This window comes from Suricata suricatta, chromosome 8 (genome assembly GCF_006229205.1).
Source record: "Suricata suricatta isolate VVHF042 chromosome 8, meerkat_22Aug2017_6uvM2_HiC, whole genome shotgun sequence".
NCBI lineage: Eukaryota > Metazoa > Chordata > Mammalia > Carnivora > Herpestidae > Suricata > Suricata suricatta.
Genome location: NC_043707.1, coordinates 102,334,163 through 102,352,697, shown reverse-complemented (window position 1 = coordinate 102,352,697; position 18,535 = coordinate 102,334,163). Strand labels below are relative to the sequence as shown.

Here is an 18,535-nt window from a genome sequence, read left to right as displayed (position 1 = left end):
TACAGGAAAGCAAATGTACTTTGGAAAATAAAATGTAAACAAAATACTAAATGTTTCCCTAATAATGCAAAATATTGTCTAAAATGTTTCTCTACTTGCTATAATAAAACTGTACTTTAAGGAAAAAATGCATTTGGCATTTAGTATACCTAAATCTTGAGTCAGAAAAAGCTTAGTCCCACAGTCTTCATTCAAACAAAACACCCACAAAAACCAATGTTTAAGAATGTCAAAACAAGTAAAATCAGTACCTTAAAGTAATATTTTTAACATTATTTCCTTCTTCAGATTAAGAAGAGATATAAAATCACAAATGAAAAATTCCAATAAGAATTTTTAAATTAGCTCAGAAATTAAATTCATTCTTTCATGTTATAATTATTAATCTTCATAAAAAGACCATCTAGAAGGAAAAAATGTAGAGGCACAAATTCTTTGATAAACACAATACCACAATTGTACCAGGTTACAAAAGGAGACAGAAGCATCACTGGGAAGTTTCCATAACACATTCTTGAAGTTGATCTCTGCTAACAAGTCACCAATTACTCAGAACATAGCACAGATGTGGCATGATATAGATGGACATTTTTGCAGACTACTAAGCAAGCAGGCTACTACATCCTGGACTGTCACTACAGGGTAACAGAGAAGACTCCCTGGAGGAAAAAACTTTGCCTTTCCAACTCCGCCTCTGCACTGTAACAACTTCTTCCCTCTCCATGCCCATCCAAGTGGGCATCAAATGAACATTATCAAAATGAAAAAACAAACAAACAAACAGAAAACTAACACTTCACTACTTTATTAGCTGCCTGAAAATCAACTCCCAACAGGAGTTTGTGTATTTGGTGAAACATTAACTTAAATATTTGCCAGAAGTGGGTCAAGTTTATAATGTTATTTTGTTGGATGGAAACAGAATAGAGTGTAAGGTGCTTCCTATAAATTTTGAGTGTTATAATGCTCCACTGGCCAAAAAAAAAAAGAAAAAAAGGGAAAAAAAAAGAAATAAACAAACAAAAGAAATGAAAGAAAGAAAGAAAGAAAGAAAGAAAGAAAGAAAGAAAGAAAGAAAGAAAGAAAAAGAAAGAAAGAAAGAAATCCACCGATTAATACAGACAGTAGATGCCATAGAACCCTGACAGCTCTGGAGGCTCATAAATCCCTTAAACCAAACATGCTAAAATAGCTTTTCAAAGCCACAAATGCAATGGAGGCATCTCTGTCTACAAGGAGGTCAATTATCCCTTTTCTTTGGGCAGCAATGATTCTACATACAAATATCTCCTTTGCTAAAAATTAGAAAACAGTAAGAATTTTCTGTGCTTGTGGAAAAGAAACAAAATACCAGAGTTTGGAAAGACTGTGTCCAAATTTTCACTCAGGAATGCCAAGGTGTAATGGAAAAAATATTAAGGATTTATAAAGTCCAAAATTTGAATCTAGACTTTCCCATTTATTAACTTTATGACCTTAATATGTTCTATAATCACTGAACCTCTTTGAACCTGTTTCTTCCTCTTTATAATGAACTAATACTATATTCACAGCTAAACTGGATCTTTTTGTTTCTCAACAGCATCAAGTTCCTCTAGTTCTTAGGTCTTTTGAAGATACTATGTCTGTTTGAAATGCTCTTTCCTCATTTCTTGTCTGGCTAAATCTTAATAATAACTAAAATTTGTTAGATATACTTTTTCAAAGAACACTTCTTTGGTCAACCTCCCATCTATATAGGTTTATGCTCACATAGAACCCTGTGCTTTTCCTTCATAGTAATTGATAATTACTTATTTGGTGGTTGTTTTATGTCTGCCTTTCTCAATAGGGTATAAGCTGTGTGACAAGATGATAACAATTTTGTTCACTACTTCATCCCAGTTGCCTAGCACAGTGCAGGCACTAAACGGCACTCAACACTTATTTGTTAAATTAAGGATGCTAGGGAGTATTAAAAACAAAAACAAAAAACAAAAGCCACATACCCAAGTGATCAAAGTTCAGAAAGCTTCCTAGATGAAATAATGTCTTAACTGAGACTGAAGGATAAGTGAAAGTAGCAAGAACGGGTAGCGGGCAACATGGTCCAGAAGGAACTGTGACACACCTCCACTTTCTTTTTTCTAAGATCTTAGAACGTTTTAAATAATGTATTTGGTTTTGGATAGGAAGTTAGTCTCTGATCTCAACCTTATGTACATAATAAATTGTGTACATAAATATGTTAAATGTAATCCAGAATAAAGGTACAATAAAAGTATAATTTGCTAAAGGAATATAGAATAGGGAAAGATTTTTGTGAGGATTAGGAAAAGTTTCAGAAAAGAGATGGCATTTAATCTGGACACTGAACAATGAGTGAATATAGAAGCAAAGGAAAATTTTAGAGGAGTTCAATTTTGAACATGTTAACTTTGAAGTGACAGTAGGGTATCATTTGTTCAGTTAACAAGTATGTAATTAATTGCCAACGACATACCAGGCTCTGTGCTAGGCAATGGAGCCATACTAATAAACATAACATAGCTTGTGTTCTAGCAGGGACAAAAATAAATTCAATAATTAATTTTACTATAAGCAGTTTAGGCAATACCCAAATGAAGGCCAAAAGTAATTTAAAAATTCAGAGTTGGTTAATTAAAGCAATATATGTTTAAAAGCAAAGAAAAGAAGCCCTAAAAATATTTTCATTCTCTCTCCCTATAAGCTTTCTTCTTTGGTGAAGAGAAGGGACATAAAGTATTAGGGAATTTATATATGTAAGAAAAAGACAAGAAAAATTAAAATAAAAGGGTTAGATATAAGGGAAAAAACCATGAATATGTCACATAGGGAGCAAAGAAGGTACTGTAGGGAAGGATTAGACACAACTGAAAAATGTGAAAATAGTTTAATTTTACGAAGCCTAAGAAGTGAGTATTAGACATATTTTTAAGTTTTAGTAAAAATTAGATTATAAAAGGCTAAAAACTACATGGGAAATAAAGTATAACTCTTGAAACTATTTAAAGTATAAGCATAAAAATATAAGTATAATACTCATTATTCTCAGTATGATACACATTAGTTACTAACAAACCACCATTCTTCTAGGCTTCAATGATTATATCATCAGAGCATTATCATCAGTTCTATTCCTATCAGCAGCCTCCTTAGCTGGCTAATCTCCAAATTACTGATTGCAGATAATTAAAACTAAATAATTAATATATTTAAGTTATAAGAATTTATAAACAAATATTAAAAATATTTAAAATTATATGAAATAAATTTTTATTATATATATAATCATTTATATTATTAGTTGATACAATTAAGAGTATAGACAACTCTACATATTCCACATTTGGAAAGCCTGTGAACTATGATAATAATTATTATTGTTAATGCTGGCTTTGCTGTGTCCATTATCCATTTCTCCATCTCCAGAGCAAACTTAATATATAGAAAAATACTTTCTAAAATTAGTACACTTGTGTTCAATTTGAAATTATTACTCTATGATATGTCAGATTCAAATATTTTCAAAATAACTAAAAAATAAACATTGGGTCCACAAAGTACAGTACTTGTATTTTAACATTCACAACTCTGATCTTGCCATCAAGTGAATTTTTCAAACAAACTCGGACTTTCTCTCCTCCAATCATACTGATCCTTTGTGCCAAATATCCTCTTTTCCACCAGTTCAAATTCCTTCACTCTTTTATTCACTGAGCACAGTGTTTTAGGACTGGAAAAAATGTAAAAATGACGAGACATGTTCCTCCCAGGACAGGCAGTTATAGAAACAACTAATTGTAAAGCAATGTGAAAGGCAATATGGGATCATGAAGGAAGGAATCTTCTTGTTGCCTAATTGAGTTGAAGACCCAGATGTGAATTATTTTCTTCAAGAAAATTTAGCTGACTCACACTACCTTTTTCTCAATGATTTTTTCTTTTTTTTTTTTTTTAAGTTTTTACTTAAATTCTAGCTAACATATAGGGTCATATTAGCTTCAGGTGGACAATTGAGTGATTCAACACTTACATCACTGGTGCTCATCACAAGTGCACTCCTTAATCCCCATCTTCTATTTAAACCATACTCCCACCCACTTCCCCTCTGGTAACCATCAGTTTGTTCTCTATAGTTAAAGTCTGCTTCTTGGTTTGCTTTAAAAGTCTCCACGATTTTTCTACTGTGTTGTACTTACATAGCACTCATGCATCTTATTCATTCATTTGATATTAATTTATTCTAACATTAACCTTCCAACAAATATTTAATCAATCATCTGGAACTATTCTGGGTACTGAGAAAACAACAAAAGTAGATATAAGTGTCTACACTAAATTGATAAAATCCTCCTCCTCTCATGGTTTCACCCTGAGTAGAACCAATGAGAAGCTAAGAGCCCAACATTCTACAGCTATGAATTGTGGAATTTTCACCTTTTATCTTGTATTGGGAGGAGGGGGAACGCTGTGTGTCTCCTCTACTCTCAGTACTCCACTACAAACACACTACTTCATCTGATACCAGATGTGTGGGTTTTCTACACATCGAGCAATTCTGCAACACCATCTGGGTGTCCTATAATTTAACTCAATTCTGACACTACTGGAGATAGCAACAGATCCCACCCATTAAGGGCTCAGGCCCAAACGACTACTCCCTCTTCGACTACTCCCTCTTCGACTACTCCCTCTTCAGATGCTAATCACAAAGTCCAGGCTGTTTCCTGTGCTTCTGACCTACTTGCTATATATGAGGTTCTGACAACCCTCTCTTCAATTCAATTAATTTGCTAGAGCAGCTCAACGAATTCAGGAAAACATTTTACTTATTAAATTACTGGCTAATTATAAAAGGATAGAATTCAGGAAAAGCCAGATGGAAGAGATGTGGGAAAGCATGCGGAGCTTCCATGCTCTCTCTAGGCACACTCTCCCTCCACGTATCTTCAGGTACTCCCCAACATGGAAACTTCCCAACCTGTATTATTAGGGGAATTTTATTGAAGCTTCAGTTACGTAGGCATGATCAATCACTAATTCAATCTCCAGTCCTTCTCCACTTCTTGGCAGATGGGAGTAGGACTGATAGTTCCAAGCTTCTAATCATGATTTGGTCTTTCTGGTGACCACCCTCAATCCTAAAACTATCCAGGAGCCCAAACCTCTCCTCATTAGAACAAAAGACACTCCTATTACCCAGGAAATTCCAAGGGATTTAAGAGCCCTATGGTCAGGAACTAAGGTCAGAAATGAAATAGTAGAACAAAAGATGCCACTAGTATTATTCTTATCCCTTAAGAAATTATAAGGTTTTGGAAGCTCTGTGTCAGGAACTGAGGGACAGAGACCAATTTATTTTTTTCTATTACTTCACACAACTCATTAGTATTCTGTTAATCAAAGGAGCTATAATAAAAGCATCCATTTGGAGATGAAAACTTTCCCAGCTACAGAAGTGAGAGGCCAAAGAAACAAAGTAGATTTAAATGTCCACACTAAATTATAAAGTTCTAAAGGAAGAAGATGAGATAATGGTGGGAAGCCAATGAGGCCTCAAAAAAGGTGCTCAATACCATTTTCTCCCTCTTTCTTTCTGGGCAGAAAGAAAATCCTTTTTTCCCCACAAATAATTATCTAATCTTCTGTAAATATCTGTAACAGACTGTTTCCAACAATCTACTATATTTAAATTCTTCTAAATATTCTTTCAAATTCCTACTTTCCAAATAGTTCATCTCCATGATGAACTATTGTACTCTACTGTAACTCAAAAGTTGATGACTCTTCCTTCCATTCATTATAAACTTCAATACAGGAATATGTAAGATACTATATGAAGGCAAAGGCAAAACAGTGGAAGTAATCTGAATGCCAGGAAAAAGCTGGGAAGAAGGGATGATATTTGAACCAAATGTTAAAGTAGAGCTCTTCTAGGGGGAAAAGCTGAGTAAGAGCACTCAAGGAGAAAAAATATTTTTTTCCGTAAGTCCGTTCAGGAAGTGGAAACTAGTTTTCTGTGGCTTCAGCAAAGGTTTGGGTCAGGAAGCAGTGAGGAGGCAGTTGGAAAGGTAAGTAAGAGGTAGATTATGAGAAGCAGTATAAATACAGGCATTAAAAGTTTTACTTAACCTGAAGATAATGGGCAGGCAACTGCTGCAACTGAAATTTGCCCTTCAGGAACATCATTTGGTCAGCACTGTGAAACACGAATTGAAAAGAGAAAATTGTTGAGAACGATGCCCAGGCTTCTGGCTTGGGTAACTGAGTAGACTGATCCTGCTCCAGTCCTCCCAATCATCACAACTGGCAAGCAATTCTAAAGATTCTGTCACTCAAGTCAAAAATCATATAGCCATCCTCAATTCTTTACTCTCACATTCCACATCTGACCTATGAGAAATTCTTCATTCTACCTCCAAAATGTAGAATCTTCTCTATTACCACCCTATCTAAACCATCATCTTTCCTCTGCATTGGTATTTCAGTGGTTTCCAAAATGGTCTCCCTGCTTCTGTCTTTGCCCTACTTGCTTACTGCCTGTTCACACAGAAGCCAGAATGATGCTTACAAATGTCAAGTCAAATAAAACCCTTTCTCTACTCTAATGCCTTCCCATACCAACAGAATAAAACTCAATGACTTTATTCTGACCTTGTAAGACTACATTAGCTGGCTCCAGCTCCTTCTCTGGCATCATCTTCTTCCACTATCCCTGAGGTTCACTTATTCTAGTTGCTCTGATTTCCTTTCAATTTCTTGAACAAGTATGCTCCCACATCAAACAAACCTCTTATGTTTATTCTTCCTTCCCTACAATGCTCTTTAGATATCCACATATCTCACTCCCTTAACTTCAGTATGGTTTCTACATCTCAGAAAATTTTTCTTTAACCATTCTATCTAAAAGAGAACCCCTTAGCCATTAACACTCTAACAAATTGTTTATTTGTCTCTTTGTTTGTTCTCTGTCTTCCCCAACCATAATGTTGAGATCCAAATGACTTTATTTTGTTCACTGATGTTTCCTCAACAAAAAATGCCTGGTCCCTAGGTGGTATGAGTTAACATATACTAAATACCTGGATGAATATGTATTCATGAACCCAAGAACATGAACAAAGTGACAGGCTGGTGAGGATAGGGAGATGTGAGGCCTTCGGTTTTAGGCATGCTGATTTTGAAGGACACCTGGAACATTCATATGGAAATGTCTTGGAGGCACTTGGGTGGCTCAGTTGGTTGAGCGCCTGACCTCGGCTCTGGTCATGATCTCACAGTTTGTGAGTTGGAGCCCCACGTCGGGCTCTGTGCTGACAGCTCAGAGCCTGGAGCCTGCTTCAGATTCTGAATCTCCCTCTCTCTCTGCTCCTTCCCTGCTCACGCCCTGTCTCTCTCTCTTTCTCAAAACTAAATAAACAAAACTTTTTAAAAAAAGAAATGCCCAATAGATTAAGAATCTAAAATGTGTGAGTTCAATATACTGAGTTTGGAGTCATGGGGCATCTGCTTGAAAAATATTTGGAAAAAACAGAACTACCAAATGATCCAGCAATCTCACTTCTGGGTATACATCTGAATTAATTGGGAGCAGGGTCTCAAAGAGATGTTTGTATACCGATGTTCACAGCAGCACTACTCACAATAGCCAAGAGGTGGAAGCAACCCAAATGCCCATCAATAGCAATGGATAAAAAAAATAGGGACACCTGGGTGGCTCAGTCAGTTAATCATCTGACTCTTGATCTCAGTTCAGGTTTTAACCTCAGGGTCAAGGTTATATATAATATAAAATAAATGAGTATATATATAAGTTTATATGTAAGTATATATATTACTTATATATTATTATAATATATAATACTTCTATGTTATTTGTAAATATTTATAAATGATTATACACATTATTTATATATTATATATAATATACACTTAATAGAATATAATTTATTTATATTATATGTAACAAAATATTTATAAATATCATTTTATTATTTTATATAAATAAAAATATATGTAATTTTAAGTCTATATATGTAATATGTATCAAAGAAAATGTGGTATACTCATACAATGGAATACTATTCAGCTTTAAACAAAGGAAATATTGTCACAGACAATAACATGGATAAATCTTGAGGGCATTATATTAAATGAAATAAGCCAAAAAATGTCCAATGTCTAAAAATGACAAATACTGTATAATTCTATTCATATGAAGTACCCAGAACAGTGATATTCATAGTAACAGAAAATAGAATGGGAGGATGGAAAAGGGGGAAGTTGTAGATTGACGGGTACAGAGTTTCACTTTAGCAAGATAAAAGCATTCTAGAGATCGGTTTCACAACAATGTGAATATACTTAACACTAAAAAATGAGTAAGATGGTACATTTTATGTTATGTGTTATAAAACCAACTTTTTAAAAAGTCTTTGCACTTTTTAAAGGAATATCAACATTTAAGATGTAGGAAAACAAAATCAGAGAAATTATTAAACAAGTTATCAGAGATGTAGGAGGAGGTATATATATGGACATCTGAGCCTCAACATAAATCTCAGTTACAGTTATATATATGCATTAACCAAATTTTTACTAGTGAAATTGGACCCAGGTAATTCACCAAATATAATGATCTACTGTCATTAATAGAAAATGGAAAGGGGCTACTGGGTGGCTCAGTCAGTTAAGTATCTAACTTCAGCTCAGGTCATGATCTCGCAGTCCGTGAGTTAAAGCCCTGCGTTGGGCTCTATGCTAACAGCTCAGAGCCCAGAGCCTGATGCAGATTCTGTATCTCCTTCTCTCTCTGCTCCCCTCCCCCATCTCTCAAAAATAAATAAACGTTCAAAAAAAATTTTTTTAAGAAAATAGTACAGTAACAATTCATATTCAGTATTTCTCTGGTCTATAATCCACTATCATAGGATGGCGTCAATTGTAGGATGTTCTATGTTCTATAGTCTGACAGATCTGTTTTCAAACCCTTGTTCTATCATGTGTTTATTACCTGTGTGACTTTCGCCATGTTAAATTGACCAAAAGATTTAGTTTCCTCATCTACAAAATGGAGGTAATAATAACAACTTAATTTACAAGGTTGTTATAAGGATTAAATGAGATAATACAAGAAAAGTACTCTACAAATGTTACCCAACGTAATTATTCATCCTTATATGTTTTTTGTTATAGTCTATTCTGTTATATGCTATAAATGTCTGCCTCATGCTGGGCTAGAAATACAGATACACTGAAGTCCTACTCCCCATGATTCAAATTCAGGTAGTATGGAAGGGGGCCCAGAAATTTGTTCTTCCCCCTCACAAACTCCTCCAGTGATTCTTAGGCACAGCCCAGTTTGGGAACAACTATAGATTGTTTACAGCATAAATTTTAGAGACCTATATAAAATCCTTTATTCTGACATTACATATATAATCTATTAATTCCCCCTAAACCATTTATTATTTTCGAAGTTACTTAATGTCTAAAGGCATAGATCCTTCAGAAACTCATATGCAGAACGAGCATATTATTAAATTATTAAATATGCTCAAAATGAGAAGTGAAGGCTCTTAAGCCAGATAGCCAGTGTTTCCTAGCTCCATCACTTACTAGTTAAATATTTCTGAGAAAGTTACTTACATTCTGTCTCAGTTCTCTCATCAATAACAATCCCTGTTCATTGGGATTTGATGAAACTTATTAACACATACTGAATGTTTAAATGGTATTTGGTACATAGTAAAATACTCAGTGAAGGTGAGCTGCTTTTATTGTAACATTTGACATACCAAGATTTTTCCCTTTGTTTTAAATTCCAGTATAATTAATGTACAGTGTTACATTTCAGGTGTACAATATGATGATTCAATGGTTCTATACATTATTCAATGCTCATCACAGTAAATGTACTCTTAATCCGCCCCACTGGCAACTACTAGTTCATTTCTCTATATTTAAGAGTCTGCTTTTTTGTCTCTTTTTTTTTCCTTTCTTAAATTCCATAATAAGTGAAATTATTAGGTGTTTCTCTTTCTCCGACTTATTTCACTTAGCATTATATCCTCTAGATCCATCCACGTGTGTCACACCAAGACTTATTCCTGTTTAAAATCACAAATAGTTTTTACTGACAAAATTTTGAAAGCAAGGAATGGAGACTATAAAAAAAGAAGATTTTCAACACTTACCTATTACAGACAACTTATTTCTGGAGACGCTTCCTCTCTTCACCACTTAAATATGGTTACATCATCTAAACACTCTATCACTTACAGATAAGATGATGAAAGCAAAGTAAAAGAAAGGTAAATAGTTTAAGAGCCCCACAAGTCTAAACTTAAATTTCTTTTACATGTTGGTTTTTTAAATTTTTTATCAATCTATTGCTATTGACTTTTGTAGTAAAAAAATTAAAATTGGCAACCCTAAAACAGCTCCTAATAGCCAAATATTTAACTTTCATAAGGTCTAATTTGATTTTTTTTTCCTTCATGGAAAGAAGCCAGAAAGCATAACAATTTAAGAAATGTAACCATTCCACAATCTGATTTTAGCCAAACGCAAAAAATGTTCACTGAATCCTTCCAAGTAGGTATAACTAGCAAAATAGCTGAACATGCATCAGGACTGGTATAAACCAAATAAAGGCAAAGAAATACAAGGCAGATCCTAAGATTAATACCTGAGAGACTCACCCTTATCAAGTAAATATCTAAGGATGAAAAATCAAATAGCATATAGCTGGGATCAAAAGGAACTGGCAACCAAGATCTCATTTACTAAAAGGAAACATTAGGAAAGGTGGTTTCAGTGACAGTCACTTCCCTTCTCCAGGTTGTTTGCCCCTCCTGAAGAAACTTGGTGGTACTTAGACTTTGGTCAGCATCACATAAAGACCTAGTCACCCCTCTCTCTTCCACTTAGTAGAAAATAACTGCCTTCTGCCTTTTATAAAAATTTTTTATTTATTTTTGAGACAGAGAGTGACAGTGTGCAAGCACGAGAGGGGCAGAGAGAGAGGGGGACATGGAACCCAAAGCAGGCTCCAGGCTCTGAGCTATCAGCACAAAGCCCAGCACGGGGCTCCAACTCACGAACTATGAGATCAGAGAAGTTGACACTCAACCAACTGAGCCACCCAGGCACCCCAACTGCCTTTTGCTTTATTCAATGAATATATAAAGAGAAAGGGGAGAAAGTCAACTAATCTGCCTTTTCTAAGATTCAGATTTTAAGCTTTTTAAAAACATAAAAAAGAGAAATGTCTGAAGGTTAGCAATTTAAAGCATTTATGGAGGCAGACATCCTACAGGATTAAAGGGAAGACTTTTGGATGGCTAAGCAAAGCCAACAAGCTAGATCTACTTTATGTTATAAGCAACAACATAAGGAAAACACTTTTCCTTGTTATTTGGCAGTCCTAAATATAGTTGGTCCCGTTTTGAGGTTGATGAACATCTAAAATTAATTTAAGAAACTAGGTTGTAAATAGTCTGTACTAGGTTAAAAACGAACTAAGTAAATAAATAAATAAATAAATAAATAAATAAATAAATAAATAAGAACTGCACTAGGTATTGTGGATAACATATGGACAAGACAGCCCCAAACCTTGGGAAGTCAGGAGGAAAAATAAGAATACTTTAAGCAGAATATAGAAAGTATCTCTCCAAGTCAATAAACGACAATATCATTCTTCAGTTGATCTTACCCTTGACTCCCTCCTTCCCATTCACTGACAAATTCTGATAGTTGAAATGTTAAAATACATTCAGAATTTGATATCGCTGTACTGTTATCACTCTGATCTAAGCCTCCATATTCTCTCTCCTCTATTATTGCAACAGCTGATTTCCTTGTTCCCCTTGCTCATCTTCAGTGTATTCTCATCAGAGTGGCCATAGTGAAGCTATTAAAATGTACATCAGACTATGTCAATCCTCTTACCAAAAATCTTCCACTGACTTTTACTCTGAGATAAAAAGACATCATTTATAAGGCTCATTTTTCTCTCATTCCTGTTATCTCTAATTTCACCTCCTCCTCCTTTCCTGAGCCACACTTGCCTTCTGGATGTTCCTAGGAAATGGGAGTATTTGTGGTTACTACCCCCCACTTCCTGAAATGTTCTTGCCCCCAGATACATGGCTCATTCACTAACTCCATTCTTCTACGTCTTTATTCAATTGTCACCTGCCCACTTTTTCTAGAAAACTGCAGGCCCCCCCCACCCAACCTACTTTATATCCTTCTTTCCTGTTTTAGTTTTTCCTTAGAAATGATCACTTCCTGACATATTATATAGTATAACTTATTTGTATCACTTATTGTCTGCCTCCTCCTATGAAAATTTAAGTGCCATGATGACAGAAATTCTTACCTGTTTTGGTTCACTCCTATATTCTCAGCACTAAGAAGAAAGCTTTGCATACAGTAAGTGCTCAATAAATGCCTTCTGGTGAATTTATAAATGGCAGTGTTACGTGAATTACTCTTCCTTAGATGCCTTTTTGGACTTAGAGGAATAAACGGGGGAGGAATATCTGTCATGTGCAAGGCACTATGTAACGTAATTACACATTATTACATGTCTCATTTAATCTTCACTCTATGAAGCAAACATGTTACAGATGAGGAAAATAACATTCTGAGAGATTAACTGTTTTATCTAAGATCATACAGAATATATCACTCAAATTTAGTCCCCTCTGTCTCCCAGAAGTCCTGATCTTTTCACCACAAGCAATTTCGGAGGTTGATTCCTTGATAGCAACACAGAGGGAGGAGTGCACTTTATGTTTCAGATAACACAGTATAAATCTCTGAACTATACCAACAATACTAATATTTACTAAAATCCTCATATCCTTGGATCACTATATTTTAGAAACTGAGAAGTCAATGCATCTTTGATCTGTGACTGTATGGGTGAAGGGAAGTTGTTGGCTCAGGTGAGGGGTTGTGGCTGAGGGGAGAGATTTGACAACTACCATAAATATGATCATTCCTAGAAATGAATATTAAATTCCTGAGGCTATATAGAACACCTTCTAGCCTTCCAGACTCCAACTATGCAACAGAACTTTCTGCAATGATAGAAATGTTTTATATGTGCACTGTATAATACCCTAGCCACTAGCCCAACTGATCATTTGAAATATGGCCAGTGTGAAGAGGAAACTGAATTAAAATTTTATTAAAATTATTAAGTTAATCTTTTAATTTTAATTCAAATACTTACATAAGAGTAGTTGCATCTATACTGGACAGCACTGTTCTAGACTCCATTCCACTTCAGCTATCTTCTTCACATCACTCACTAGTTCACTTATATATACTACTTTGATCCATTTTAGTTTGATGACACTGCATATAGGGCTAAGTTCTCTCAAAACCATCCCAAAGGAAAAAGGAAATTACCCTATAGCTAGCTAGTTCCTTACAAATATTTTATTTTTGAAGAAAAATCTATATAGAAATGACACAATTTAAAACAACTTCAGGCAATACTAGTTTTGGACACTGAAAACAGGTTCCCTGATGAAATCAGTTTAAAGAGATGGCAAAGAAGGGGCAACTGGGTGGCTCAGTTGGTTGAGCATCTGACCCTTGATGTTGGCTCAGGCCATAACCCCAGGGTCATGGGATTGAGACCTGCATAGAGCTTAAGTCTGCTTAAGATTCTCTCTCTCTCCCTCGGTCCCTCTCCCCCACTCACACACAAGCACCCCAAATAAAAAATTTAAAAGAAGAAAAAATAAGACAAGTTCAATACAAATTTTCTAATTGGGAGGAGGGGAGTAATAATTTCACAATTAAAACTTTAGATGCCATTATAAGTAAGCCTGTTAAGGGTGCCTGGGTAGCTCAGTTAGTTAAACATCTGACTCTTGATCTCTTGGCTCAGGTCATGACCTCATGGTTTGTGAGATAGAGCCCTGTGTTGAGTTCTGTAATAGTCCAGAGCCTGCTTGGGATTCTCTTTCTCCCCCCTCTCCCTCTGCCCCTCTCCCCCCTCTTTCTCTAGCACAGAAGCTCTCTCCCTCTCTCTCAAAATAAATAAATATATAAAGGTTTTTAAAAATAAAATAAAATAAATGAGCCTATTAAAGAAAGGGTTTCATTGTAAAGCTCACAAATAGCAAATGAGTTCTTATGACTTGAGATTAAAATTCCCAGGAAAGCACCATATCCAAAATTTTTTAAGAATGACTCTATCTCAAACCACTTAAAAAGTAAGATTATGTACTCTGAAAAATTGAGAAACTAACTCTGGTAATGAGGAAGACATTAACGTTTAAAATGCATTTGAAGGATCTGAATGATGTTCTTCATGAAACAAATATTAAAAAGGTAATAAGGCAGTATTTTATATTATATAACATTAAATCTGTATATATAACTTTAATAAGCTAAACTTGATGGCTGTATCTTCTACAAGCTTAAAAAAGCTTATATATTCCGTCTGACCAAAATATTTTATCTTGTCATTGAGAAAATAACAGTCACCTTGTATTCAGACATGTATAATAAATTCTTATATTTATTTTAAAAGCAGCTAGACTCATCTACGATAGCCAGTAGTCACAAGGCCCAATAAAGTCTCTCCTCCATCCCTGAGCATCCTCAATCATTCTCACACTCTCAATTTTTACTGCCTAACCCTATTTGAAGACATTTACATTTACACATATTATATTTTCTCTTATGATGTTTATGCTTCTTTTCCAACCTGTATGTTTTTTGTCCCTAAATAGAATCTAAGCTCATGCAGGCAAGAACCATGTAGTACTTCTTTGCATTCACCATAGCATTAGAGCTGAGTGATTTCTAGAAGACAGAAGGAAAGCTATGGACCTGGTACTCCAAATATACTAAGGAATGACAAAACAAATGCTTTCAATCTACTATACAATAGATTTGTAGGACAATTACCTCAGGCTCAGTAAATCTGAGCAACCTGTACAAGGTTACCGCTACTATAATCTAGGTTCTTTCCAATTCTGAATTCTTGATCTTCTATTGATTGATTACCATCTGATTTGCACACTGTTTAAAAATTCTGAACACTTCCCCATACCACTACCATCATCCACCCCCGCTCCTCCTACAGCTACCACAGGAAGGTAGGAAAGACAACCAGAGGGGCGCCTGGGTGGCTCAGTCAGTTGAGCATCTGATGTCAACTCAGGTCCTCATCTCAGAGTTCATGGGTTCAAGCCCCATGTCAGGCTCTGTGCTGATAGCTCAGCACCTGGAGCCTGCTTCGAATTCTGTGTCTCCATCTCTCTCTGCTCCCCCACCTTCTTGCACTCTGTCTCTCTCTCTCTCTCTTTCCAACATAAATAAATGTTAAAAAAACATTTAAAAAAAAAAAAAAGAAAGAAAAAGAAAAGAAAAGGCAGCCAGAGAGGAAGATGGAGAAGGAGAAACAATAATAGTAATTGGCAGCAGAGGATATACATCTGTCCAGGGCACACAATTTCATGGTAAATTAACCAGTGTCTACTTTGGAAATGTCTTGGGTACTAATAATCTGATAATAGCACCGACCTTTCCACTCAGAAAAGAATCACAATTAACATAAGATTAACAAATAATTAAGACCTAAAAGTAAGTCGTATGAATCATTTATCATCCTGCCAAACCAATAAAGAGAAAAGGCACCAGGCTGATGAGAATCAAAAGTTGGGAAAACCCGGGGCACCTAAAAAAAAATCAGTTAAATGTCTGACTTGGGTAAAGGTTATGATCTTATAGTTCGTGGGTTCAAGGCCACGTAAGGCTCTGTGCTGACAGGTTGGAGCCTGAAGCCTGCTTCAGATTGTGTCTCCTTTTCTCTCTTTGCTCCTCCCCTGCTTGTGTGTGTACATGTGCTCTCTCTCTCCTCCTCAAATAAATAAATAAACATTTAAAAAAAGAAAAGTTGGGTAAACAAATCTCTTTACTGCTTAATATCAGGAGACAGGAATAAAAGAAATATACAGAGAGAGTACAGGATTGTAATTAAGAATTCCAGTTCTAGAGTTAGACATCTAAGTTCATGCAAGGTCTATATGTGACAAAATGTGTCATTTTAGGCAAGTCCCTAGAAAGTGGAATGTGATAGGGGCTCCTGGGTAGCTCAGCCGGTTAAGTGTCCAACTACTGGTTTTGGCTCAGATCATGATCTCATGGTTCCTGGGTTAGAGCCCCACGTCCACCTCTGCACTGACAGTGCAGAGTCTGCTTGGGATTCTCTCTCTCCTTCTCTCACTCTGTGCCCCTCCCCTACTCAGGTTCTCTCTCAAAATAAACATTAAAATTTTTTTTAAAAAGTGGAAGGTGATAATAATACTTTATTTCCTAGGATGATTGTGATAATTAATAAGAAAAATGACTACAAACTTCTTAGGATAAGACCTAATGTATGGAAAGTAGCCAATATGCTTATTTCTTCCTTGAAGTAGGAAAGGATGAGCTTTTCCATTTGGTTTTGATGCTCTGGGCAAACCAATTTCAGGTAATAAGAGTGTCAGATTGGAAGTCAGGTGACTTGGGTTTATGCCCTGGCTTTCTCAATAACTTGTTCTTTAACCTTGGCCAGTTCTTCATCTCTTTGAGCCTTTATGTTACCAAATCTGTACAAATAAAGGCATTGGGTTAAATAATGTTGTATTATTCAACATTCTCCAGAGGAACAGAACAGGATATGTGTATGTGTAATTAGGGAGGGAGGGGGAGAGAGAAAGGGATTTATTTTAAGAAATTGGCTCATCCAGTTATGGAGGCAGGTAAGTCCAAAATCGATAGGATGGACCAGCAGGCTGAAAACCTAAGGAAAAGCCAATGTTGCAGTTCATATATGAAGGCTATCTAATACAGAATTCCCCCTTGCTCAGGAAAGGTTAATCTTTTGTTTTATTAGGCCTTCAACTGATTGGCCTTCAACTCCACTCACATTTGGGGGGCAATTTGCTTTACCCAAAATTCACTATATCACAAAATGGGTCAGTGTGTTAGAAATAAAAGAATGAACAAAAAAGAAACATGTCACCAAAACTATAAACCTCCTAGGGAGGAGGTGTGCCTAGGTGGCTCAGACAAATTTGGCTCAGGTCATGACTTCACCGCAAGTTCAAATCTCTCCCCCACCCCCACACTGGGCTTGCTGCTGTCAGCCTGCTTCAGATCCTCTGTCCTCTTCTCTCTCTGCCCTTCCCCCGCTCACACTATCTCTCTCAAAAAATAAATACAAAACATTTAAAATTGTTTCATTTCTTAAAAATTAAAATATCTAGGGAAAAACACAGGAAAAGCTTCATGATGTTGGAGCTAGCAGTGACTTTTTGGCTATCATACCAAAAACAAGGGTAATAATGTTGAGAAGATAGAGGAAACTAAAATTTCTGTGTATCAAAGTACACAATCAACAGAGTAAAAAGACAACCGATAAGATGGGAGAAAACATTTGCAAATCATACTTCTGATCCTACAAATCAGTAACAAAAGATCAAATAATTCGATTTAAAAATGGGCAAAGGACTTGAATACACATTTCTGCAAAGATGATATACAAATGGCCAGTGAGCACATGAAAAGATACTCAACATCACTAATCATCAGAGAAATGCAAACCAAAACTGCCATTAGGATGGTTACCACAAAAATTAACTGAAATTTTAAAAAGTGTTTGCAAGGATTTAGAGTTTGGAGCCATTATGCTCCTTCTGGACTGTTGATGGGACTGTAAAATGATATAACCAGTATGGGAAACAATAAGGAGGGTCCTCAAAAATTAAAAATATGATCCAGTAATTCCAATTCTGGGTATATATCCAAAAGAGTTGAAAGCAGGGTCTCAAAAAAATATTTGCACACCCATGTCCAAGAAATGGAGGCAACACAAATGACTGCAGATAAAATGACTGAATAAGGAAAATGTGTTATATATGTACAATGGAATATTATTCAGCCTCGAAGGAAAAAAAATACTGTTACATGCTACAACATGGATTAACCTGGAGAATATTATTCTAAATGAAATAAATAAGTCACACACACACACAAAACAAACACTATATGATTCCACTTATGTCAGGTATCTAAAGTAGTCAAATTCATAGAAACAAAAAGAATGGTGGTTACCAGGCAGGGTCAGGGTGGGTGAGGTGGCAGAGGGTGAGGTAGCTGTTGTTTAATCAGTATAAAGTTCCAGTTTTGCAAGATGAAAAATTTCTGGAGATGTGTTTCATAACAATTAGATACATTTAATACTGTTGAACTATATACTTAAAAATGGGTTCAGATGATAAATTTCATGTTACATGTGCTTTATAATAAAACAAAATGCATTAAAAAAAATTTCTAGGTGCCTGGGTGGCTCAGTCCTTAACCATCTGACTTCGGCTCAGGTCATGATCTCTCGGTTCTTGAGTTTGAGTCTCACATCAGGTGAGCTTCGGGTGAGCACAGGCAGGGCTTCAGGTAAGCTCGAGCCCCACTCTGGGTGAGCTCAAGCTTCAGGTAAAACACAAGCCCGGCT

At 35.7% G+C, this 18,535-nt stretch overlaps 1 protein-coding gene across 3 annotated transcripts in view; it reads right to left on the bottom strand.

Moving 5' to 3' along the window:
* FAF1 (Fas associated factor 1) overlaps positions 1 to 18,535 on the bottom strand; it is a 474,908-nt gene that overhangs the window by 343,686 nt on the left and 112,687 nt on the right. Inside the window, exon 2 of one of the 3 annotated variants that reach the window (XM_029946448.1) lies at positions 6,136 to 6,202. The exons of the other annotated variants lie outside the window; for them this stretch is intronic. Within the exon in view, the coding sequence (XP_029802308.1) occupies positions 6,136 to 6,192 (57 nt within the window). The 5' untranslated portion in view covers positions 6,193 to 6,202. The remainder of the gene's footprint in view (positions 1 to 6,135; positions 6,203 to 18,535) is intronic. 3 annotated transcript variants of the gene reach the window in all.